General features: G+C 43.3%; 1 protein-coding gene across 5 annotated transcripts in view; it reads right to left on the bottom strand.

The window, feature by feature from the left end:
- The window catches only part of LOC143904937 (EGFR adapter protein), a 105,085-nt gene that overhangs the window by 13,131 nt on the left and 77,341 nt on the right, over positions 1–14,613 (bottom strand). For 4 of the 5 annotated variants that reach the window (XM_077419943.1, XM_077419941.1, XM_077419945.1 and 1 more), the window contains one exon: positions 8,853–8,999. In XM_077419943.1, coding sequence (XP_077276069.1) covers positions 8,853–8,999 — 147 coding nt within the window. Of the gene's footprint in view, positions 1–4,786; positions 6,498–8,852; positions 9,000–14,613 lie in introns of those variants that run through there. The other variant, XM_077419944.1, reaches the window with a different exon arrangement.

Below are 14,613 nucleotides of genomic sequence, written 5' to 3'. Positions count from 1 at the left end.
CCTTGTTGGTGCATAATGCCGAAATATCGTTTGACCGTAGAGCGAGTACTTTGTTCGACGTAACGTGAAATCGGTCGAAGATTGGATCGAATATAGCTAGAGAGATGTGCATCGGTCAGGGAGCGCAGATGAAGCGCGACCGTTGCATAATCTGACCCTTTGATCAGCAATTAACGCCACGACTGAAGCCTGCTGCTCGTTTCCATCTGTTTCATATCTAACAGACGCGCTGTCAAAATGTTACTAACATTGTGGCTACCTTGATCTTCGTTATACGTTATACGGCCGGTTGCTTCTGCGACAAATTAAATTTGCAGACGATTCGACATTTTCTCGAAATTAATATAATATTAATTCCGACTGTAACGTTTATATGCATCAACTTAATGCATATTCCTTATATTCTTAATATTGATTTAATTTTCCTGAAAAGTTTCAGCGCAATTTTCCCGATAAAAAAATTATCATCTTTTCATTACGCGAATCCATTATTTCTAGTTTTCTGTTAGTAAGTATGTAACACCATATCGTGCTGGAATATTTCACGTTTCGAAATCGTAGGAGATATTCGGATCGAGTTTTAAAAATTACTAAGTTTGAAAGTATGTAGCACACACGACTAGGTAGGATTTAATAAATCCAGCTAATGTGTAAAAGGTTTAGTCGAAATGATATGTTAGAATATTTTAAATTAGTTTTGATCTTTGGATCCAATTTTATATCAATAAAATTGTTAAAAAATTTTCAAATATTTTTACAATAAACTTTACAATTACTACGTTTACGCGAGCGTTACTTCTGTAGTAACTTACGATAATTTATTCCGCGTAAACGGGTGAATTATCACAAGTTACTACAGAAGTAACGCTCGCGTAAACGTAGTAAATAATAAGTTCAAAATAATTGTGAAAATAATATTACCTTTTATATAGTATCTGACGTTCGTTACATTCCATCTCAGTAACGTCGAGTTAACAGAAAATCGTATAAAAATGTAAGGGAAGTATTTATATACTAATTGTGCAACTTATTCTCATTAAAGGATTATTAGCGTGGAACCCGCGTATCAAGTTGCCTAAATGAACGACTGGGCTTGATTGGCTTTACTCTCGCGATTCGTCGGCGTGGCTCATCGTAATGGGGGCCCTCGACAATGAGCGGCGAGCTTAAAGACGTAGTGATGCGTGAATCGTGAATCACAGTATAGGACAATACCGCCCACTTTGTGGCCCGTACAGTTTGCTACTGTACCCTTGAGCCCCGTCATTAAACCTATTTCGGTGCCTCCAGAAATGCACCCTTGAGGACGCATGCGATGCGCGAGGAAGATCACGCTTAGCTCCAAATTTCTCGCCGCTCGAACTTCCCGCTTATCGAACGCGCGCGGCTCCGACAGTGAGATTCTCAGTGGTACGAGCATAAACATTTAACGGAGAATGTTGTATATTCCTAGAACTGTGCGTTATCACCGATCAATATTGACTTGCCGAATCGTCGAACTATCAAAACAATAAGTAACGTAAAAAGAATGATAGAAATAAACTGGATATTTTATTCATCTGTTATCGTGTCATCTGTATATTTTTCCCCTAACTGTGATGTAAAATATGGAAATAATTTCACGTTCGAACGTGTACTTTTCCAGTTTGTACAGTTAATATTTTGTGACTCCTATATATATATATATACGTCTTTTCGCGGCTGGAAATTATGGAAATTGTTGGTTACACGGCAGACACGTAATGCTAATGTCATGATCGGATTTGGCTCGTATCGATTAAATCATTACATTGTATTAATCCGCAATACATATTACGCAGTACAGATTGTAGAGTAATCCGAATGTTCTCCGTTGCGTAAGTCAATCAGCCTCTATTATCTATCGAGAATGCTACGCCCGTATAATACCGAAGAATGTAACTTTAAGACGTATATCGATCTACTTGATGCGTGGTATATGTAGGCTGCTTATTAAATAAAAGTGCATTATTTTTTTTCTGTGTGTGTTATATACTTCAATATTAAATACTTTATGTTCAAATACTTAATATTCGAAAAAATAATATTCTTTCCTTAAAAGATATTAACATGTACAGTATTTGAACTTTATAAAATTGATATTAAAGAAACATTCAAGATTTATTATAGACTTTTCTCAGTAACAAATGATATATTAATATAAGACGTTAATAACAGTCAATATACATAGTATTAGTAAGCAGTTTAAAAGCACAAACGAGCCTAATTGCACAACCCATTCTATTTAATTACATGAGAGAAAGTACGTATAGCTATCAATCTCCGCGATGACTAATCGCGACTCTGTACTTTCAGCCGGCAGTGAAATAAAAGGCAAAACCGGAAGTGGATGTTGTGAAATCGAGCGAAATAAAGCACGGTGGTAGTAACGCGTCGTGCATGGAGGGGAGCAGCATTGTCGACGATAAAAATAGTTGACATGTGCGTCCAATGCGAGGGACGGTGCACTCGACGTGCGTTCAATTCGAGACTGCACCACCGAGAGCGCATGAACATTGCGCGTATGTCATTCTCGGCAGGAAGCAGGAAGCGCGCAGGGAAGCGAGTCTAGTCATTGTAAAATGGCACTTTACCGCGGCGTTCTCGTCCGGAATCACCGTAGAAATCTCAAATTGTAAATTGCGCGAGTAGCCCGGCAGTATGTCGAGCACTTGCAGAGAACCATTACAGATTTTCCGCGACCGTTTGCTTCTACCCGATAATAGGCACTAACGAAATTGCGCCGCTCACGACACAAGGGATACGGAATCTCGACGACATTCGTCACTATATACCGTCCGCGCTTCGTCGTGTTTCTCGAAGTCATCGCGTCAGTTGTCCAATCTCGATTGGCAGATTTCATATGAGAGAAAAGCGATCAACGGTAGGTCCGTCGCCAGTAGGAAACGAGTCGTACACACGCGTGTAAGAATGCGCAAGCACACATCTGCTCCGAGGCGTTAGACTAACAAAAACGGAGGAGAACGAGACAGCAGATGTGAATGGCACGAAAAATCGGTGACGAGACCATTACAAAGTCCTTCACCGGGGAACTAACGCGTTATTGAGAAGCTACCGAGTATAACTTATGCCTCCGTCTATAACACGAGAGTTCATATTGTACCGAGAGGTGCCTCGACGGTAATGGGCCACCTTTTGTGCGAGATGCTCTATTGATGTCGGGAGAAATTCCGTAACGTTTGCGCAACACGATAGATGACTCGTTTACTCTCCGTCTCCCACCCCCTCTCTCTCTCTCTCTCTCTCTCTCTTTTTTTCTTTCCGCTGAAAATATCTTCTCGACCGCGCCGGCCGCGCCGGAGACGAGAATCCGGGACGAATCCTTGCGCGGATTCACCTGGCGGCTTCACGGATAGTGAACTTGCCTGGGAGATCATTGGAAACTCGTCAAATTCGGACGGCGCTTTGTGAATCAGCGCTACGGAGGACTTTCGGCTTTTGTCCGCGGGACGCGGTGGGTCGACGCGAATTATGATTTTCCATTGTGAAGTCAAGAGGAACCAACGGAGGGACGGGCGGTCGTCGTACACGCGGGTCCTCGAAGCTTCTCGCTCGAATCGGTTTGGCGACAATACGAGATAATCCAGCTGCCGGTGTATACTATATATAGCAGCTATAGAGCATGCGGTATTAACGGTATAAAGGAAGCTACATTATGTTGTTGACGCGCACATTTCTATTATTTTCTAATACGACGGAGTTTCCAAACACTCGCGATGCAGATGAACGTAGGCTAGAATAATGATGGGTTCGTATATATATCGTCGCTAAAATATCAATGCCGTGTAGACGCTCCATCGGTAAGGAGCCATTGGAGCCAACGAGCGAAGCAGCGAGGCATCTCGCGCTACAAGCAGCTATATGAAGCCGAGGAATGCGTTCGTCCGATCCCACGGCTTATCCCCCTTCACTCTCCCTTCCCTCGTTAGCTCTTTTTCTTTCTGGTACGCGATAGTAGTATTACCGGGCTTATAGGCTTTCTCTCTCTCTCTCTCCCTCCCTCCCTCTCTCTCTCTCCCCCTCTCTCTCTCTTTCTCTCACGTTCTCTCAGAGTACAGTATGCAATCTACCGACTCGATGGCTCTCTTTTAGCAGATTCTGGAATGTGACTACCAAACCTGGACTGATTTCTTTCAAATCTCGAAGAAACGGATAAACACGTATACCGACACGATATATTAGACGACTCCGCGAAGCATCGATGAGCGTAGGTGTTGGAAAGTTGAACGACCGGAGGTTATAAAAGCGACTTTGGCACGAGAATTCAACTAATTCTTAATTGGATTACGTTTTCAATTTCCTTTTGCATTTGTTGGGCGTCGTATTTCCGCGTTGAAGAATCATCGAACGATTTGAAGAGCTACACGCGATATCTAAACGTTAATGATCGTGGTTTACAACCTGATGAAACAATAGAGGACCGTCTCACTTCTTTTCCTTCTTTTCAGTCCGTTGCAGCGACCGCGTCTCCGGGGTCATGTTGCGGTACCGCGACCTAATCGCGATCCGTTAATATCGCAGGAGGTATATAAAGCCTGCACCGCGAACTCCGGGGCGATATCTAGATCGTCTTATATTACGCATATCAGATCGACTGGCATTTGCAGTTTTAGAAGCGAAAATCATTCGTTCTTCCCCTACTGCAATGGGCGAATTATTCAAACTATTATTACTCAAACGGAATAATCGTAAGAGAATATTGACGTTAAATTCGCGTGGTCGCGATTTGATTTCAAGTAGAACTCACTTTGAGCTTTTGAGTGTGACCACATCGGCAACAGCAATACGACATATAGTCCGGTAGAGCGGGCATGAACCTCAACTGTTCCTGCTGCGAGTACTCGTCCACGAGCTTCCGATAATGCACCCTGAAAATGGGCCTCGTCGCGCTCTGCGAGCCTTTGCCAAGGCGTCCCATAATCGCAAAGAATGCGGCCGGGATATTGCGCCTGCGTGCAAGCCTCCTCATGCCACAGCGACACCGTTGTACTTGCACGTTGTCCTTCCAAAACGCACCGTCTCCCTTAACTTTCACGAAAGAGGATACTTTCTCCCCGAACACCGACCGCGCGTGAAAATCGAGCGGCGAACGGCATTTATCCCCCGATTTAAATGACAAGGCAACAATTCGGCATTGTTGTCAGATCTATGAAAAGCGATACCATCGCACCAATCACACCGGTCATTCGTATTTCCGACATAAATATTCCACACATTTCCGGTCACACGTTCACGGACACTACGCGACGCACTTTCCAACGACGCGCGAGACGACTGGCATGTCGGCGCGTTAAAATGTTAAGTTGCCATCCAACACTTCTTCCGAGGGTATTCCGTCGACGATATATCGGCGACCTATCGCGGGACCCAGGCGCCTCCTCGAAATCACCAAGTTCCAATCTATATCTCACAGCAACAGGCGGATGAGCACCGCTCGATCCTCGTACGGTTAACGCAATCGGAGACGCCGGTATCCGTTCGGTAACGGAAATACGGTGGTACGCGGTACCGAAGCCGAAGGTACATCCATCGCGGAGAGAGCTGTCGAGAGTCCGTCGTTGACGCTTCCTCCCTCTGCGGCCGCCGATCTCCCGTGTCTCCCCCGAGCCCGAGAGGACGCGGTATTATTAGCAGGTGACGACGATCGCGACGTCATGGGACCCGCGGGATTCCGGTCCTGCGTGCGACACATCCACGGTGGATCCGCGAGCGAGCTCTCGATGGCGTGCGTAGCCTCTCGGCTACGTGTCGTTCTGCATGCCGATCCGCGGAAACCGGTTAACGAGTTACCGCGCCGCTTCTCGCTTCTTGCTTGTCGTCTGTCAACCGCGCACGCAGTCGCAACGTCCTTCTACATTTTCCGACGGACTTGCTGCGGGACGACCTCCGTTACCGGCGCGGCGTCGCGAGCGTACCCCAGACCCCAGCCACCAGCACACGCGTTCGCACGCGCAATTCCTCCGTGATCGTTCTCGCTCCGGAGTACTCTGGAATGGCGAGAGAACGGCTACGGGTTGAACTTAGAAAGTTTCCGGATGTGGAATTTTGCGCCGTCTGCTGATCCTTGGCGATGCTCGACGAATGAGTCACGCGTGTCCCTCTTCCTTCTTTTCTTTAATTGTTATTCTTATGGAAGTACGATATTTTTTAATGAAACAAACGCACAGTAACTCGGAATAACATTTTACGTGCCATAATGTTACATTCTCTCACTATTTCACCGATCTAGTACGTCGAGCCGGAAAACATCGCGGAAGTGGAAACTCACGGAGACGGGAGAGGGGGCGAGACGAGTTATCCGTTAGATTGGACCAGCGTGGACCGGTCCACGCGCGTCCTTTTCGCTGTCAACCGAGTAGGATATCACCCCAGGTGAACCTTTACACAGCCGGGGCGATTTCTCATCCCGCTCTCGTCCTGTCTTCTCCGACTCACGTTGGCCGGTCCTCGGTCCTCGTGCCGCCGTCGCTGCTGCCTCTCGCACGATGGAAGCTCGCAAAGCCGCAAAATCTGGATACCGCCGTGCCAACCGGCCCGGCCGATGGCAATACCTCCCGGTACGTATAGAGAGAGAGACTGAAGTCCACGAGGAACACGAAGCGAGAGCACCACCGCTCCGGCCGGCCCACACGGTTTCATCCCCACCGCGATCTGCGAGGAGCCGAGCGGTGCGACCGACCGACCGACCGCTTTCTTGCTTCAACCGCGGCATTGAACACGTTCAACGGCAGCTGTTGAATACCACGTGTCCCCGTTCTCCCTCTCGCCCTTGCGTGTCCCTCGTTCTCTCTCTTTCTCGCTCTCCCTCTCCCTGTGTTACCTTTCACGCTCCCGCTCTGGCTCAGGTCGCTCTCCGTCCCTCTCGCGATCTTTTCCACACGGCTTCTTATTCTTTTTACCCTGCCACGACCGAGAACGCCACTCGACAGAGAGCCAGCGCCGCACAGAGCGCATGAGTTTGCGATTCGCGTTCTTTGACCCGCCGTCAGCGCGACGCGCCGCTCGATCGCGGACTTCGGCTTCGACTCCGGGGCTCGCGTCGCGCCGTGTCCGGTGATGTGAAATACTTACGAGGGTAAAATACCTTCTTTTTACACCTAAATACGTTTCGGAATATTTCTATACCCCCTGGGTATATTTCTTGCAACGAGCATCCATACCTTAGAATGTTCGCATACCTCCTTCGGAATGCCTGTACCTGCCGCAGGTACCTTAGTATCTACTTTACGTATACATTTTAAGGCGCTCTTCAAGGTCAGGATGAAGGAACGAATTGCGGAATCTCGAATTAGTCAGAATTTTCGCTAGACCGTAGAATGTCGGTCAGGAATACGGTCGGTATGCCGAATCTAATCCTTAACGAAAATATGAAAAGAATTCACGCACCCGAACATTCTTCCTTTTTATTTTTCTTTAAAAAGAATTTCAACTATTTTAAACTTCTACATCCCTCCCCGATCACATGTTGACCTGTGAAATCACCTGACAGAGAGCGTGGAAATTGCTTGGAAACTGAAAATGCGATGTCAACCGCTTCAATGAACGCGGAAACCTTCGAATATTCGCTGAGGCTCTTCATTTTCCGCCTATTCTCGCAATCTCTCCGTGCTATCGGAGTAAGCTCACTTGATCCGAGACCTTCAAGAACGATGACGTTCTTAATTCGGCGAAAGGTATTTAAAGTTTAAATCCGAAGAGTGCGCCATTAGGGTTGACTAAATGTCAAGGCAATGGCAGAGTGCAAAGTTCCAAGTGCAAAGTCTACTATTCTCGACTCACTAAAGCTCCGCCAACTTACGGCTCTATCCTTTCTGATATCGTCGGACCTCGAAGCCCTCGAAGCCTCGGGCGATGTTATCTTCCAGACAACAGGAAGAGGCTTTTAGATCCTGGGATTCGGTAGTCGCTCGGTATATCGACGTATCCGAGACGATATTTTCCCGTGTATTCGCTGGTCTCAGCATCGAAGCACGTTCCTCCCTCGGATGCTTCACGCCCGGTTGTTATGATTTTCGATAAAACGCGATACGGTGGTGATACGTAACGTGGTAACGATAAAGCATGATCGTATTGATAAGGTGAAAGGCGAAGTACATTGCTCGCGATTATATGCGTGAATTCGAAGACAAATCGGAGACAAATCGTATTCGAGAATATAATTTTACGAGGACTAGTGCAAATTAGTAGGGTAGACTCGTTGATTCATGTAGAAAGGATTCTCTCGGGTTATAATTAAAACAAGATTCCGGTCTTGTAATTTCAATTTAAATTTTGTCTGTTAAACGTGCGGCTTGGCTCTAAATGTCCCGGCAGAATTGTCGAGAGCAAAAGGAGCGATCCATCAGCTTTAAACGACGAGACAGTTCCCAGTTTCCACTTGAGACGCACGCAGTTGTCCATTGGCAAGGGTCGACCTGTCACGTACAGTACCTTGGACGAAAATCCCGGCTTAGTTTCGACGATTTATATTAACCTGATTATTTAAGATACTTTGAACGTCCGCGCCAGTAAAATACTTTGAAAATACTTCGGGCGCTGTGTATTCCTGTTCGTTTCACATGCGTTTATATTAACGTATATTGTTTCGTCATCTAGATGCTTGTAATTGTTTGAATCGTTTATTACCGCTTCGTTTTTTAAGTAATTAAAGATAAGATCTATTTTTGTGGAAGCTTTATTCAACAAAAATAGACTCATTTATGACCTTATTGATGTGTCTTTCATGTAAATCTTCGTTAGAGTCATATCCTGCATGCATGCCGCATCAAAAGGAAGAAATATTGTATCAAAGAGAAAGTCGCATTTTTACTGACCTGTTCTGCAGACTCGGTGATAAAAGAATGACAGTACTGTTGGCTGAAGTGGGCCCTGGGCTCGCGCGCCAGAAAGCTGAATTGGGCGTGCTGCGGCTCACAAGTCGCGTAAGAGATGCGTCTTAACGCGTGCGCCATTTGCACGCACTGCAACAGAAATAAAGAAAGAACCAATCTTGAGAACCGCTCGTAAGAACTTTGATGTAAGGAGTTTTGATATATAGGCAACTATACGATAGAGTAAATATGACTTAAGGGGGAGAGCGCACTTGAAAATAATCAAAATATTTTTTTACCTTTTAAAAAGAAAGCAGATTATATATCCTGCACATTTAAAGCTATACATAAAGTGATTTTCAGATATGTCTAAATATATAAAACAAAAAATTGAATATTTAGTTCTCTGCCGAAATAGTTAAGATCAAATGATTAATTAAAAATGTTTGTTTAAAATTTTTATTTGATTTATCATCCGGTATCATCCCTTACTTACTTTATTTTGAAAAGAAGAGGATAAATTATCGCAAAAGATTGATCTAAAAATGAATGTAAAGGTATAGGTAGATTTGCCCTACAATTTCGCAGTTACACATCTTCTCCTTTATATACTCTTCTCTCTTTCTATATTATAAATAATGATGAAAATAATACTTTGCAAGTAATACCCGTTGTTAATAATTACTTAATAAAACTTAATATAGTTACTATAATTATTTAAAGTTTCTTAATAATTACTTAATATTTTGCTTAATAATAAATTGAAAGTTTATTTGTGATATCTGCATATGGATCGTCATTTTGAATAATGCATTCAGCGCAGCGACTGACAATTTTGACTGAGATATTTTCGAGAGTGACCTCGTGTTGAATGCAAACAAAAATGATTTACGAGCGTTTTATTATTGCTCTCATCCTGTTGAGTGATTTAATCGTTTAAATCAATTCCGCTGCGAAACGTTGCGTATGTGCTAAGGCCCGTGCAAGAAACTAGCGTCCTCATTAAACAGGATATCGTCATAAATATCACTTACTACATATGGCTCGTTAGCAACCGCAACAAATATCGCGTGAGCCTAAATTGAGGGGTGTAGGATGAGATAATTAAATGGCACGAATAGGACTGTAATATCGGTAGAAAAATTACTTGCCATAAAATTAAGGTATTAGGTCTAAAGGTATTAGCCACTTTAGCACAATTAATTAAAATAAAATTAAGTACATGAATTATTATATTAATGTTTTTTTTAGTTACAGTAATTAAAATCTAAAATTAAATTAATTAATGACATTTTATAAAAAAGATTTTGATAGCATTCCTCTAGTAAATATAAAAATTAAATATGTTTTACATTTATATTACAACTCGACAGATGTTTTTATACGCGCCGAAGAAGCTCCAATTGTATATTATTGCAACTGTTGGATGATGATTCGATCGAAGTTATGAGAATTAATAAAAAGAAATAGTGCTCAATTATATCGACCACTCGAAAAACTTGCGAGGTTTTTATTGAATTTACGTTCTGGAACTTTTAATGATTTACTAAGACTTCGTATATTCGCGAAATGCTCATAAGTTTCTACACAAATTTGATCGTTTGGCTGAATCGACTTCAATTATAATTTCAGAAATACCTTCTCTAAGCTACGATAGAAACCTGAAAAAATTCTTATTTTTCAGAAGTTTATAAAAAAATTTCCATCGAAATATAGAGCGTAATATAAAAACAATTCTTTTATAAATCCTAATAATTTAAACACATCGTTATAAGATACATATAGATTTTCTCCGATGGTGAGATAATATGTAAAGTAGTATGTGTATCATCGCCACAAACTCGCCGAATTTAAATACCGCTCTAGGACGTAAATTTTTAATGTTGTCTATAAATTAAGCAGTCAGTACAAATAAAACTCGTTCAGTGAGCAAAATCTTCGTATCGTCGTCTCTTCGAGAGAGCTTTCGCGAGATTTCGCTAATATTTCAGCCAAGAATTTTATATCCTCGGCTACGGCATACTGTGTGCACTTGATATTTTATTACCCAGTCCCACAGAATTACATCGAGCATGTTTACAGTCTTCGCTTGCACGTTCTATTAATATTTATCTGTCCATTGTGTCGCGGCACCATGCTCTTGTGCGTACTATAAACACAGTACTGATTGCAGAGTTGGTTCAGCGTGTATAAAAGCTTTTCTTTGTGCAAGAGAGGCTACGCATTTCTGTATTGTAGCGGCAATTTTCTCTGCGACTGACTTAATTTTGCAATTTAAGTGTTAAATATAAAGTTCGTGTATTTATATTTGATAAACGATATAAAATCTTCCCTCTCACAACTCACATTCTCGCTAAAACCCGTTAGCCTTTAAAATTTAAAGCTCCTCTCGTTTCCAAAAAGTAGCATTTTTGACTCGGGTTATTATTGCGCTCCAATCATCAACAATAAAGAGAAACGCGATTTCATCTTTAAACCTCCAAGACAAGATACGCGCTCAAATTCGTTCTCTCGCAGAGGTATAGCATGCGAACGAGTAGAATGGTGATTGAAAAGATGATCGCACTGCACGAGCAAATTTTCCGGCAGGGATACTCCGCGATTCTATCAAGTTTCGTGCTGAATTTTTCATGGCACCTGCATTTACTCCAAGTATAGCAAAGTTCTACGTGAGAAAGATATAAATGACCCGGCTCAGTAAAAAGCTGCTCCTACTTATGAGTCCAATGCTGGAGGGGCGTTACTTGGACCGGTCCTCTTATCGCTATTTGTTAAATAGCTCAAAGCGTAGAAAAATTTCTGACCAATTATTTTATTTGCGCGAGTAATAATCGCATTTATAATAAATAATACCGAAGATACCGATAACGTTGGTAATAATTGTTTTCTTTTATAAAATTATTCCTTATTATAAAATGCATGGAAATAATAATTTTTGAAGAATAATGACTATGATGTAATAATAATTGATGCGTGAAAAATTCAAATGTTGAAATTTTTCCCACGTATATCTTTAACCGATAAGCTGCTGACCTAATCAGTTTATCTCAGCTTGTGCGCAGGTGCAATCTAATTTGTTAGCAGCCACACTGAGGCGCAAAGTTATCCACTCGATTTCTGTTTGGAAGTTAAAATTCAATTCGTTAAAAATTCGATTGAAGCACGTTACGCGAAGTTTCTGACTGAGCCGGTCCACTCGAAACATAGTTGCGTAGCGCAAAGTTGTTACGGGGCCGAGAATCGCCCCGTAACACGGGGAAGTGAGCCAACTATCTCGAGGCAAGTATGCGCGTTACCAATCGCCTTCTGCTACGACAAACGACATCCCGAAGAGGATTTCGTCGAGTTTGTCATATTCCACGGGAGGGACACTGACGTCGTTATTCACCCGCTCTCGTCTTCGCTCGCTTTTGCGCCTTTGCAACGGGATACGTCGCTGTAGCACTTGCGTCGGTTATTCGAACCATCGAACCCCCCTATACCCCATTGTCCCGCCCCGAGAATACCTGGAATCGGAGATTTCCAGCAAATCGCGAAATCCGATTGCGAACGTGAAAGTATATCTCCTGCAACGAGAGAATCATCCCGTTGCGAACCGAAGATTCATTTATGACAAACGAGTGCATCTCAAAAGAATTTTCCGCCTTTCATTTTCAGCAATGTAAAACCATAAAAATAAAGCTCGTAAAAAGACCGTTTTTTGTTATCCTATCCTAGGGAGAAACTTCGCCGGTACCCTGCCTTAATTCTTTACCACCGCGATTCTGTTTTCTTTTCGTATATAATTCTTTTAACGGCGCAGATAAGCGCGCGTTGAACCGCAGAAGTTCACCCATGTATGAATATACACGTTCATGTTTATAAATAGTAATAATACCCGCCACAGACGGTACTAAATGTATCTTTCAGTCGTATCCGCAGCGCAGATGGGAAACCTCTAAATGTTTAAGAGTTCGATTTTGCGTTCGGCTCCAGTAAAAATTTTAAGGCAGAGTTGGGTTAAGCTCTCGGTTGCAGTAAAAAATTTTACGACTCTCAGTTTCCGGGTGCTACTCCGGCTTTCTTTCCTAAGGCTCTCCACGTGAGCAGATTCCACGTAATCGTTGCCGAAGGCAGATAAATGGATGACTTTTTTTCACGTGTATTGATCTCCTATCTTATTCACGTATTAGAAATTATAGAAAAATAAAAGTCGCGTTTTTACCGCCTTCCTCTCTCTCTCTTTCGTATCTGGAGTTGAGTATGTAAACGGAACGTTCCCTTGGATTTCCGAGCGCTGAGCGATGTGTTGTCCGTTTTATGACGAATATTATGACGGAAAAAGATATGCCCTATGCGGATACTATCGGCGGCAAGGGAGGAGAGAAAGAGATATGCAAAAGAGATACGTGCCGCAGCGTGAGTGTTGTTTCGTGTATGCACGAGTAAATCCGCAGATAAAGAATAAACATATCCTGTGATCGCGGCGAATGTATATGAGTTCAAAAATTACACCGGCCCGCGCTCGTCGTTGATCTTCCGTGGCGGTATATACGCGTGTTTCCGCAACCAACTCGTTCATTCCATCGTTTACTTTACCGAACGCAGCGTGATTTTATTCCGCGATAACAGAATTATTGGAAGAGTACAATCGTATATGAGTGAATTTTTATTTTAAACGTTTGTCGCGTTTTGAAGGTCCGCGCGCAGAAATTGCCCGAAAACAAGTGTTTACCGGGACGCTCCCCGTGCTCCTGAAATAACCGTCACGTCAGAGTCGAGCGTGTGTATGCTGGAAACTCGCGTCGTGTGATCTAAGCAAAGCGACGCCAGGGTAACCGGTTCGCTTGATGTACAAAGCGTAAGTTTGGAACGTTCAAAGCCGCCCGAATGTCGCGAAATCACGGGAGCGCACACTTCGGGGGTACACACGGGAGGGATCGTAGGTATTTTTTTAACGCTTGGCGAGGCAAAGGGTTTAATGGGGCTAAAGGAACGGAGGATTATTAGCAGCGGCCGTACCTCCTTCGCGGTGAAACATTGGAGTGGACACCGTTTTGACGAGGGTAGGTGATACGCGCGGGAGAGATGCGTATCATTGCGGAGTGCTCTTCCATGTATGCACGAGTAAATCTACAGATGGAGGGTAAACACACCCCTCTCAATCGCGACGGGGTGTATATACGGCGCGTTGCTCTTTCTCTTTCTCTCTCTCTCTCTCTCTCTCTCTCTCTCTCTCTCTCTCTCTCTCTCTCTCCCCCTTTCTCTCTTGCATTCGCAAAGATTGGCACCATTCGTCATCGTGCGTTTACACAACAACCCCAACTCGATAACTACAGAATCTCTCGCGTCTGCATTTCATTGATATCTCACTCTTCCGTAATTCAATGATCACCAGGATGTCACGTCGAGAAAGGATAAAAAATGTTTTTTCGTAGACTGCTTTTTCTAGCGAATTATACACACGATCGCGCATCCATCGGAAAACTTTGCACGCGATGCACGATTTGAAATAATCGCGATTTTGTGCAACTGGAGTTCGAGCGTGAAAGAGATACGCTTGACATGAATTACATACGGTATGATAAACAAATTCGACAGGAAAACAAACACATCATTCAAACGGATGTTCAAATGGAATATTTTTTTAGTTAAATTTTGTTAAGCGAACCAATATTATTTTTATCGAGTGAGGTCAATCTCATGTGAGTTATCTAAATGCGCTCGGTCGCACTTGGTTTAATTAGACTCTCCAAGTTTCTATTCCCGCCTTAATCATCTTGTG

The sequence above is a fragment of the Temnothorax americanus genome, unplaced genomic scaffold (genome assembly GCF_048541705.1).
Source record: "Temnothorax americanus isolate GAGA-0224 unplaced genomic scaffold, ASM4854170v1 Scaffold6, whole genome shotgun sequence".
In the NCBI taxonomy this organism is placed as follows: domain Eukaryota; kingdom Metazoa; phylum Arthropoda; class Insecta; order Hymenoptera; family Formicidae; genus Temnothorax; species Temnothorax americanus.
This window is presented reverse-complemented; position numbering and strand designations above follow the sequence as displayed.